Source organism: Alligator sinensis, unplaced genomic scaffold (assembly GCF_000455745.1).
Source record: "Alligator sinensis unplaced genomic scaffold, ASM45574v1 scaffold1779_1, whole genome shotgun sequence".
NCBI lineage: Eukaryota > Metazoa > Chordata > Crocodylia > Alligatoridae > Alligator > Alligator sinensis.
The window spans coordinates 24,680-37,040 of record NW_005843117.1 but is presented as its reverse complement, the minus strand read 5'-3'; the positions used below and the strand labels follow the sequence as shown (position 1 = coordinate 37,040).

The 12,361-nt window shown below is 46.1% G+C and overlaps 1 protein-coding gene across 1 annotated transcript in view; it reads right to left on the bottom strand.

The window, feature by feature from the left end:
* The window catches only part of IFIH1 (interferon induced with helicase C domain 1), a gene marked incomplete at its 5' end in the record, with an annotated part of 59,404 nt that overhangs the window by 32,030 nt on the left and 15,013 nt on the right, over positions 1 to 12,361 (bottom strand). Inside the window, 2 exons of the mRNA XM_006037451.3 lie at positions 4,928 to 5,104; positions 6,949 to 7,105. Coding sequence (XP_006037513.2) covers positions 4,928 to 5,104; positions 6,949 to 7,105 — 334 coding nt within the window. The remainder of the gene's footprint in view (positions 1 to 4,927; positions 5,105 to 6,948; positions 7,106 to 12,361) is intronic.

The following is a 12,361-nucleotide window of genomic DNA, read 5'->3' as shown; positions in this document are numbered from 1 at the left end:
GGAAAGACATTATATATAAATCGGTTTAAATGATCAGAAACTGGTTTAAACCTGGAACAAAACAGATGTTCAGTGCACATAAACCAGTCTGAAAATGGCTGAAATCGGTCTGAGATAAACCAGGCTTAACTGATTGGGGTCAAACCGGTTTATGCAATGTCTGTCCCAGACCCTCCGCTAGTTTAAGTTAAACCAGGCACCCCAGCATCCTGGCATGCTCTCTGGGCTTGGTGGGGCTCTCTGCTCCACAGCAGAGCTGGCCCCTCCCCTTTGCTCCCTGGCTGCAGCTCCAACAGAGACTTGCAGGCTGCTTATTCCCTACCCCTCACCACTCTGTTAAAAAGGAATTCCCCGCTCACCTCTGCCTTATGGATAGGTATCCATATATTATCTTGCATGCCACATGCTGGCTAAGGTCCCTGCTGTGACAAAGGCAGCATCAACAGGTAGCTGGTAATGTCCTTCTGTTGTTTTCTTAATGGGGTGATAAACACTGAGTTAGGGATGATAAATACTTGTTATCAATTCTCTGCTGGGTTAATCAGAGTGTCCTGCTGGGCCTGGCCATGCCCCCCCTCCCCCCAGCTCAGGACTGTAGAAGGGAAGGTAGGGCTGCTGTAGCACCCTCTGGCTTCTAGCCTGAGCCACTGCAGGCACATGCCTGCATTTCTGGAATGAAAAGGGAATGTCTATTCACCTCTAAATTGGTTCGAGCTTTGCAGGTTAGACTAACCTACAAAGATTGAATCAATCCAGGCTGAGGCTTTTTGAATGTCTGTCCCTAGCCGTAGTATTTAAAACAGTCCACAGAGGAAAGACCATGGAAAATCTGACTTGTAGCACTTAGGAGGTTTTCAATTAATAATCCCACATGCTGAGAATTGCTGCAGTCAACAAACAATCCACAAAATGAAACGGTCATTATAAACAAAAGATTCTGTTTTAAAATGAGATTTAGCATTTCCTGGGAAAAGGAAAGTTACAATATTAGCTACTGGTAAGGATTTCTTAGGGTGATATATTTTTTTGGACCAACCATGTAGTAGCAGACAAACTTTCAAAAGCGGAGTGGAGTGACCATATCTTAAGTGGAGATATGGTCAACATGCCTTAGGCAGTAGAAACAGAATTGTATCTTGCTCTCTTTTTAGCAAGTTTTAGGGCCCTTGAAAGGCTACTTAACAATAACTAGGCCTCTTCTTGTCCACAGAACAAAATAAATATAAAGCTGAAGTGGAAGTTCTAATCTTGATCTTATGGGTAGTTCAGTCTCCAGTCTTGATCTGTCTTCTGTATTAAAACCACTACTAGGAATGCAATCTTTGATGATGTTTTATGCTGTGAACACCTGGTTATAGCAACCTGGAAGGAGATGCTCAACCATTCCATACTGGCCTTCAAGGTGGCCAAATCAGTGACTGTACAAAAAAAGCTCTATATCCCAGGTACAGACAATATTTGTTCCTCTTTCCATCTACTGCCTGTGGATTTTTTTGGCGTAGCTTTAAGAGCAATACATCTGTCAAAATGTAGCCAAAAATTAGAACATATACTTTATATAAATTTCTAACTGCTATGCTCTATTAAAAAATGCAGAACATTCTTTCTAATGATAGAGTAAAATTTATCAATTACACTCCTTTTTCAGAGATTTTTCAAGACAACCTACTAAATATAATATTAGTTGAAATCCATCTCTGAATATTAAGTTGACTTTCTCTCATTTTCACTTTCCATGTAAAAAGACAGTAGGGAGGTCAAATTAAAATGCCGAGCATCCATTCTACATGTACCCCTATCAACAATTTTTTTTTACTGAAAGACAAGCAGGCAGCAGAGAATGTGGTATGGATTGACAAAGTGGTTGTAGATAATTATCCCAATTGCAAATGACAGTATTCATTACAAAGTCCTCACTTGATAGTATCCATTAAAAGAGAAATGAAAATATAAAGTAATCATTTTCCAAAATGAATTTGGATTTTTAAAGGTTGGAAGTATAACATTCTCTTTAAAATTGCTCATTTTCATAAATTATTTTAAGAATGAAAAAAGCAAATCTCAGGATAATGAAGCTGATATGCCAACAGCTGTTTTAATCAGCTTTGACAACTGTCTTTCAGACCACTGTCCACTGTAATTCTCCACTGTGTTGTGCTGCACCATAGTTACATGCACTTCACACAGCAACAAGTGTCTACAGATGATACAAGGTGACAATGACTGACTCGTATACTTCATCTCTTCTCCATTTAAAAAACATTATGACAGGATGTCACATGGGCCACAAAAGTATGCTGATTGGGCCACATGCAGCCCACAGGCTGGGAACCACCGTGTTAGACAAAAAAGCAGCTATTTAGTTTTATACGTTGATGGCTTGGAATTTTCAAAGTCAACTCCTACTCAGCCTTGCTCATTTGAGTTGATCACTGGGAATATCTTATCTCAGCAAGGCAGGCAGGATTTAATTTGATTACTATTATTACTTGGGCTCCATCTAAATCTGTAGCAGATGTAAAGGACTCCTTAATTAAGCATACTTTTGAATCATCCATGATTCAACCGTGATAGTACATGATCCTGTGTGGATCACTGTGGCCTTGTTTCTGCAACAGGGAGCCAGGGGCTCCTGTTACTTGAAGAGAGAAGCTGCAGCAGGCATGTCCCCACTATGGGGGGGAAGACAGAGGATGCTGGGCTAGCTGCAGGCCAGTAGGCAGCTAGACCCCGAGGGCTGCGAGTACCTATTGCAGGGCTAGCTGCCTAACAGTAGGACAATAGGGCAATGCTCTGGTAGGATGCAAGGGCGCTACTACAGTTTGACTAGAAAAATAGCAGTAAGCTGCTCTGGAGGCTAAGGGGACACACCTGCTGCTGGTCAAGATGGCACCTGGCCAGAAGGGGAAGAGCCTAGGAGACATAAGTCAGGGCCCCTGAGCCAGAGGAGCAGTGCAGCCCTGAACTCTTTGGGGACAGGAGCTCCTGCCAGCTCAGGCTGGTGGAGAGTCAAAGCTGTGGGCCATGACAGGCAGTCCCAGGCCTGAGAGAGCCAGAGAATGAGGAGGTGTCTTGGCAGTGGTATGATGACCCAGAGGGGAACTCTGGAAGTTTTTCTGGAAAGCAGTGGCTTGCATTTTTATTTTAGTTTTATACTGGAGGACTGGAGATGGCTGTGGGGTGGAAAAGAAGCCATAGGAGTGCCTGAGGGGCATACCAGGTTTTGAGACCTGTCAGGGGCAAAGCCAGCTGGAGGACACCAGACTGGTCCATTTTTCCACCGTCCATTGTCGCCACCTCTACATGCTCGTGAGCCACACGATCCATCATGCCGCCCTCACGTCCTGTCTAGACACCAAGTGGCGGGACCTACTTGGCCAGGGCATGGCTGAGGCACCTCAGTGGCTGAACCTATACTCCACCCTCATCCCACGAGCCAATGGGGACCTCAGCTGGTGAGTCCTCCACGGAGCTGTCACCATGGTGTGTATGCAGGCAGAGGGAGACCCTGGCATAGATGACCCTGGAGTGCGCCAGGCTGCAGCCCCTCCACCTCCTCCTGAAGTTCTGGTTGAATTTCACCCTCCGCTTCTTTGTTTTTGGTCACCCTGGGATCTCCTGGTCAACCTGCTCTTGACCCTGGCCAAGTGGGCCGTGTACTTGACCAGAAAGGAGGCTCTGGCTGGGAAGGTGCCTGGAGACTGCGGGGCTATTTTCCTCTCACTTGTCCATGCACGTATCCAGGCAGAGCACCAGTGGGCGGAGTTCACTGACTCCTTGGATGCCTTTGAGGATGATAAGTGAAGCCCAAGGGGCTCTGCTTGGTGTCTCCCTCAGGCGCGCTCATTTTCACATTTTGACCCTTTGACCCACATGGCAATTCTATCCTGTTTTTTTTCATTAGTTGTCCTAAGAATTTAGCTGTTTCATTCGTCCATTAGCCCCTGTAAAATGGGGCTATTAGATAGCCAGGTGGGCCTTGCCCACGGTAATTGGATGGACAAGTAGACAGGGGCAGAAGCATGAGACAGAAGCAGGCTGAGGCCAAGAGAGCTGGAGCCTGAGCTCAGAGGGGGCAACTGAGATGGCCTGAGACCTACAAGAGACCGAGACTGAAAGGCCAGGCAAGAGCCTGTGGGCCTATGCTACCAGCCCCCAGCCAAAGTAACTTGTAGGCTTAAGACTAAGAAAGTCAAAACCTATACAGAGTGATCTCTGAAGCACTGGCATGGTTGTAGGGGCAGGAAGCCATGAATCGTGCTTAAGGTAACAGGTGCCACTTAGGGCTTGGAGGACAAGACTAGGGATCAGCTGGGTATGGGAGGGATCTGCTGGCCAAACCAGGCTAGGGCTCACTCTGGGACCTGGGTGCAGCCTTCCTTCTACAATAAAAATAACCCATCAAGGCATGGCAGAAGAGATGAAAAGGGAGAGTACCCTGAGGAGCTGGAGTGGGGCAGAAGCCACATGGACCCCAGGGGCCTGGTCCTGCCCCAGGGCCTGGTCCTGCTACAGTTCCCTCAAGCCATTCTGAAGTGGGCCACAAGATGGCTTATGGACCCTCTGATCTTGAAAGATTTTCCCATTGTCTGTTTGTTATTAAGTCAGTCCAACTGCCAAGGTACGTATAAATACTTCTTGCTGAATTTAAATGAAATAGGCTGCAGAATTTGGTGCACAATGGAGGAATACTTATCAACAGGTCTTTGTATTACTGCTACTGCAAAGTCAGGGAAGTCTCCACTTCTCCAGAGTAGTGCTCCCCCTTTTCAGTTCTTGCTTTGTTAGCCTTAATCATAGCACACAAGCGAGTGCACTGAAGTCCTTAGCATCATAGCAAAGAAATCTATAATATTTTATAGATCTTGCTTTTAACTACTTTTAATTCCCGAATCAAGTCATGCAAAATACTAATTATTAGAGATACCTGAAACTAGAGGAGTATCTTTAAGATGTGTTTCTAACAAACTGTCTTCCCTGGACAGGATATCATTCACTTCATTGTTTTGCTTTTGCTCCTTTGCCGTTTCAGAAGACATTAAATTTTGAACTTCCATTTCCTCATCTGCAGTTGTTGGTTGCTTTGGCTCATCTTCTTTATGCTCTGTTTATAAAGCAGGAATAAACATATTGCATTACAAAACTCATGATATTCTTTTTAATTTGGACTCTTGTCTCTAAACAATGACAACTAAAATAGCAAGTCTAATCTGCATGCAATTTTTCACATCCACCTCAGCACAGAGAGATGAATATCTTTTTTTTTCATGGTTAAGTGTTGATTCAAGATTTCTAATTTGGGATTTAGGTAACCTTTACATTTTAGTATGGAAACTGTGCCCAATATGTCCATAACATTTAATGCCACTATTTCTGGGGGGGAGGGGGGAACATTTGATTCTTTAAGATTTGAAAATAAAATTTAAGGGTAGATCATAATTTCAATACATTTCTATAGCCTTAGAAAAATCAACAGGTTTGGAGGAACATAAATGACAGCCAGATTTCCTGTACTGTAATGTGGGTTCATAAAACAGAAAAAATTGAATGCTTGTGCCTATGTCTTTTCCTGCTGCGTGGTTCTCTTTTCAGACCAAACGCTGTCTCTTTTAGACTTGTCCTTTGTGGTATTTGTATTTTCAATATGATTACACTGCATGTAGATATACTGATGTTTTCACCAGAACTGGCAAATCATTTTGACAAAAAATAGTGTCCTGAAATGTTTGCACAGATAAAAACAAATGCCCATAGTATAGTATCCCAACTCTTCAAATAAGGAGACTGTAGCTGCTATGGCAGAAAAAACTGAGAAAAGTGATAAAAAAACAAAAGCTTTGTTACCAAACCAATAACTTCTGAAAGACCTTAAATCTTCTAAAATATTGCTTGGTCTGTTATAAAACATGGGATACATTTTTAGGAGCTGCTTCTATCTTTTTTTTTTTTGTTACAGAATCCCCTGGTCAGCAACTAAGGAAGGACAAACCCAGAACATTACAATTTATTCCACAGTAGTATAAAGTTAATAGTAGCTAAAACACTGAAGCTTTTTCAAGTTTTCTCAGTTTATATCAGGGGTGTCAAAAATACAGCCCACGGGCCAGATATCATCCAGCCCCCAGTGCGGCCTGTGGGTTGCAGTGACATGCAGGCAGCATGCAGGGTAGAGTGGCCACCACATGCATCACAGACTTGGAGCAGCAGCTCTGGGGCTGCATGCCACAGCCCTGCAGCAGCCAGACCACAGCCAGCCCCATCATGGGGCTAGATGAGTTTGATACCCCTGATTTATATGAACAGCTAAATCTAATCTAATTGTTTGTTTATTGTATTCAACTTCTTCTGAGACCTCTGATGGTCCACAAAGATGATATGTTGAATTCTGTCCTTAAGAGGATGCATTCATTATTATCTGCTGCTATTAAGAGGCAGAAATTTGTATGAGAAACTTGAAAATACTGTTTTGAATTTATCATAAATAATCTTCAGAATCACTCCATAGGCAAAATTAAGTGGATTTTAAAAATACTGAATTGTGAAAAAAGTTAAAGGTGGGCTGCAAAGTTGGAAATTGTATTCTGATTTTGAAGTAATCCTTTTCCTGATGTTTAAAAATGTACGGAGTAAGTTATTAGGTGCCTGATCCTGTAACTCTTGGGTGAGATCCACTGAAGTCCATTCAGCATAGGCGATGTGTAGGAGGGGCACGTAGCCCGCTGAAATTGACTGCTGCTGGCCAGGGAGTGGGGGGCAATGGCCAGTGCCCCCGCCGAGAATGTGGGGGTGCCATGGACCCCCCCCCCAAAGTTGGTGATTGGTCATTGATGCCCCCCCAGGATCAGGAGGCACCAGTCACCCATGCCATTTGGTCTAAGCCTCAGAGCAGAAACTAAAAGCAGAGATGATAAGAAGTCATCATTTAAACTAGAAAAATAACATGATTACCTCCTGTATTTCCACTTAAATCATCTGCAAGGTCTGCATGGTCAGTTTCACGCAGGACAGACAAAAATGCAGAGAACCAATTTTTCTTCTGCACTATTATACTCAGCAGCTCCCTTGCACCTTCTCTATTCCCGCGAGTTTCAGTAACAGCCCGGATCTGATGAAAAAAACAGTAAATGAAATGTAAAATGTATAGAATGAAAATCCTAAATGCAATATTAAAACTTCAAAACCATATTATTTGTTGTAAAGGCCAAGCAGTAAAGGAAAAATATGTGCAGAACACTGGCTTTTTCTGGGCCCCCATTAGTGTACACAGCAGAAGGGATAAAAATATACAAGTAGCTGAGCCAGTAGTTTATAAATCAAGAAAGGCATACTGCATTTTGTTCTTCATCCCAATGCAGCATTGTTCCTTATGAAACAAAACATTATGTGGAAGAAATTTTCCTCATCATTTACTGTTGTATAACATTTGTATGTCTCTGGTGCCTGGCACATGTCCATTTAATGGTGCAATGTGATCTGTTTCCCGATCCCAGGAATCACGCCTCCTGCCATGCCACATATGGATGGCAGGACACGTGATTCTGGGATCAGAAATCAAGCCCTAACTGCACCACTATTATTTGACAGTGGAGGGGGAACCCAGGATCTGCCTCCACTGGCAAGTTGAAAGTTAGGTATCCAGTGAAACTACTGGACAATTACACACATGCAGGGAGCCTGCTCCAACACACTGGAAATCCAGCACGCCAGAGTAGACTCAATTAATTGAGTCTGCTGGAGCATGTGCAGTGACGCGCTCTGGCAGCCTTGGGCGTCATGTGTATCAGTGGCGCAGAATGTCTCCGCGCTGAGAAAATGGCACCAGTCCGCTTTGAAATAAAACACGTTTGATGTGCTTTAGTTCAAAGCACCCCACCACCACTTTCCCAGCGTGGAGATGTGCTGTGCCACTGATACACATGACACGCGGGCACGTTTAATTAGCACAGTCCGGCACCACGTCAGCAGCATGTGTAAAAATGCCTGTTAGGTTCTGGGCTGGAAGCCACAACCAGCTGATTACTGTTGTCAGTCCCAGGACCGCACTGGAGCCAGAATGAGACTCTCTCAACCTGGGACCATCAGTTGATTGTGGGTCCCAACTCCTGGATCACACTGGAGCCAGCTAGAGACTTCGGTACAGTCCGGGGACTGGGGGAACTGTCAACCAAGCACCACCATGCAGCTGGCACTGGGCTTCATGGCAGGAAACTGTCACATGTTCAATTTTTTTTGACTTTTTATAAATGCTGATTAGGGGGAAATGGGGTAACAATACAACAAAACAGCAAAGGACAGCCCACACAGAGGCCCAGGTGCAGAAAACAGTGCCTAGAGCTAGCCCTCAAGGTCTGCCCGCACAGTCTAAAGGTCCGCCTGCACATGTTCAATTTAAGGTGCGATGGAAACCAGCCACAAAATTATTACACATATTACATGACAACATTACTTGTCTGAACATGTGGCTGAGTTACTATTTAAGATATGATTAACTGGTTACCATATTTAATCAAATAGAAGGTGATTATAAAATGACCCTTCAATAATTGGATTCTATATATGGAATTATAGAATCTACATATATTGTATAGATTCTATATATATTGTTATAATTCTCCAGGTATAGAATCTAATTATCAGAGGTTTGACTTGAATTTGTCCCCTTCCCACTGCTACAGCAGGGAAAGTAAATGGGGGGCGGTGGGTAAGGTACCCCTTTGCTCTCTGGTTCCTGCCAACTCTTCCCCCTTCCCCCTCTCCTTACTGTCAGGCCCTGTTCTCCCTGAGCACGTGGAGGTAAGGAGTGAATTTGAAAACAATAACCTTAACATTAGACACAGTTGTAGCAATTTGCATATATTACCCATGCACTTAGTTTATCCAGAATTGATGCATGTTACCTTTTTTTTTAAACTACTGTAATTTTAGCACAGGTGCTCCATTAACACACTTTTGAGAAGCACTTCAGCACCTACTTATGTACAAACTATGCATGACATTAGTCCAAAATCAAAGGCTTGTGATTTACCGCATAGTTCATTGTACTGGGCCCCTCCAGAGTAAAAGCATTTATTTGATGACCGCACAGCTCAACACTACTCAGCATGTGTGTGTACTTGTAGCGGAAGCCTTCTCTTAGGAAAGGAGAGTAGATTCATGGTAATGGTGAAGGGGAGAGCAAACAAGGAGGTGAGATAAGATGTGGTAGGTAGCTGCTCATTAGCTGTTAATTAGAAAGACTATCACCTGGGGGCCAGGGAGTAATTGTCCCCAGGTGATAATGGGGAGACAGAGATAAGGGCTTCCAGAGGCGGCAGAGGAATGCAGCAGCAGTGACTGCAGTGACACAGAGCCATGGGAGGAAGCCCTGCGAAGGAACAGCACCCTCTCAAGAGGACGGCAAAAGAGACGGATAGCGTTGAGGAACCTTCAGGTATTGGGCCAGAAGAAGCCCAGGGGTGAGTTGCCCAGAAGTACTTCATTTGCCTTAGTGGACTGGCCAGTTCTGCTGCTGACGGGACTGCCCAACTCAGGCTTGGACAAGTTAAAGAGACGATGTACCTTTTCTGTCTGAGGCGAGATCCATTGTGTTAAGGCAGGAGATGGATTTTCAGTTTATATTCTAACTGGTGGTTTGGATTGCCAGAGGTCCCAATAGTGCGTGAGGGCATGCAGGTGTCCCACCAGGTCTAGGGGCCCAGGACATGGAGTGTGTTTCGGCAAAATAAAAGACTCACTGCCCAAAACACAGTAGGGCCAGAGGCCTGAGCAGCTAGCCCCATACTGGGAGGGAGGGAGCACCTGTGAAGGAGCAGCTGCTGGCTTAATTGACAAGTCATTAGACTGTTTGCCATTTACCTCTTTAGGCACATAAGCCAGGGTTTTTCAACCTTTTTCAGTAAGTGCACCCTGGCAGCCGGATGCGGAGCTGGGGGCAGGGGGCAGGGTGGTGCCTAGGCGGATGCAGAGCGGAGGGGTGGCAGTGGCCACACGCAGAGCAGTAGCAGCACAGGGTGTTAGGTGGCGGTGGCTGCCGCCATGTGCATCTTCCCCCTCTCCCCTCTCTGCATCCAGCTGGCCGGGCGGCGCCTGTGCGGCCCGCAGAGGGGCACCAGTGTCCTCACCTTGCCCTGCTCCTGGGTGGCGGCGGCTCAGGGTAGTGGGTGGTAGCGCTCCATCCCCACCTGCCTGCCCACGCATACCCTCTAGGGCCTTCCCAAGTACCCCCGGGGGTATGTGTACCCCCAGTTGACAACCCCTGCCATAAGCTATGGGTACTTCCTCCTGCCCTGACCCCCTGGCCTTGCTCTTTCCTCCCTGCCTGCCCTGCTGCCTCCTGGTTAGCTTTCCTTCTACCCCCTTCCCAGATAGACTTTGCCTTGCCCCATGTTAAACAATAAAGTAAGTTAACCAGCTATCACTGAGCTTTTCGTTTAAACAATTAATTGTTTAACCGTTCACATCTCTAGGATGCTCCAAAAATGTATATGCAGACGAGGAACAGGGCAACCTGGAGGACAGGGCCACACTAACCATATGCACCAGGCTGATAGAGTAGGCAACAGAGTGACTGAACTGTCTGGGTGAACTGTATGCAATGTTGTGGCTCATTACGACTTGAAAAAGAGTCAGCGGTGAGGAAGATTGCACTTAATAGGCTGCACTAACCTATTTTTGTGGTAGAATCTTGTCAGCATATTGGCCCAGTGTGGGTAATATATTTTATAGTCAGGCTCAGTGTTGGCTTCTTTTAATCTAGTTCGCAGTTGGTTTCCACTGCTGAGCACATGCTGCTTTTGACAGCAGTTTAATGACAGACAATGTATTTAGTGAGATTTCATAGTATGCAATTATAAGATGGTCTCTTTTTTTTCCCCCCCCCACCCCAGCGGGGGGGGGGGGGGGGCGCGTAGGGAGAACTCATTTTGCATTTGAGTAAATAAGGGAATTGCATCTTAAGTATAAGATCTGCCAGGGGGTTCTGTAATGGTTACAACAGTTGCTTATATGGAAAAATGCATGCATATTAGCAAGCCGATGGCTTGCTCTTTTACAGAAAGTTAATGACAATTTCAATGTTGCTGTTCATATCTTTTCCTGTTTCTTCTCCTGCACTTATGTTTTCAGCACCTGGTACATATCTCTTCCTCTCTCTCTGACAACATATCCTGTTACTTAACACTCTTCTCCCCTGAAGATACTTCCCTGCTGCTTTATGTGTTTCCCCATGATCCCTGAGGCCAGCTTCTCTTCTCCTCTTATTATGAACTATGAACTTTCAGAGGCAGGTTGAAACCTTGTTTGTAAAAAAAAAAAAAAAAAAAGCATCACTATGCAACAAAGAATTGGCGTGTTTGAAGGAGCTACTGGGACCACTTTTGACCTGGACCAGTCTAGTAACACTCAAAGCCAGACTATAGAAAAAGTAAATATTACAATATAAAGTAGCTTTTTGCTAAATTTGATTAGTTTTAATAATCTTAGGTAATTAGAAAAGACACGGATTTTTACAAGATAGGGTCTTTACAATGTACCTTTAATGCAGGGGCAGGCAATTATTTCAGGTGGAGGGTCACTTACCTAGCTTTGGCAAGCGGTCGAGGGCCGCATGGGTAGCCCCGCTCCTTGACAGGTGCCTCGCCCCCTGGTCACCATCTTGGGACCAATGTCCCAATGTCTTCGGACCAATGTCCCACGACCAGCACCAGTGGGGCACAGAGCAGGGCAGAGACTGGCAGGGGTCTGTGGAGCTGGGCTGGGCTGCACCAGCAGGGAGAGCAGGGAGCTGGCCCAGCTCCATAGAGCCCCTGCTGGCCGGGACCCTGTACCCCTGCCACCCTGCTCTGGGCCCTGCTGGCGCTGGCCCTGGGACAGTGATGTGGTCCCTGTGCTCCCACACTTGCTCACTCCCAGTGCCCACCGAGCCCTGTGATACAGGCGAGGGGCAGCACACAGCCCCGACCTGCTGTTTCCTGGCAGGGAACAAGCTGGTGCAGAGTGTGGGGAAAAGCGGCCCCTTGCCCAACCCGTGGCCTGCGCTCCCTGCTGCAGCTGCTTGCAGCCTGTGCAGGGCTATCCTGAGCAGGCACAGGCAGCACCACGCGAATTGCGAGGGGGGCCCCCCAGCCACGGGGTGGGTGAGGGTCTGCTTTTCCCCCATACTCAGCACCAGCTTGTAACCTGGCCCTGGTGCCAACCTGGGCCCTGTGCTGGCTCCGGGCTCACCCATTGGGGCTGCGCCACAGCAGCTGTGGTCCCCCCAGTTGCTGCGCTGGGCAGTGTTTACTGCTGCTGCCCGCCTGGAGCTCATGCGCTGGGCAGCACACAGACAGTGGTAGCAGGCTCACCGCACCCCACCCTAGCG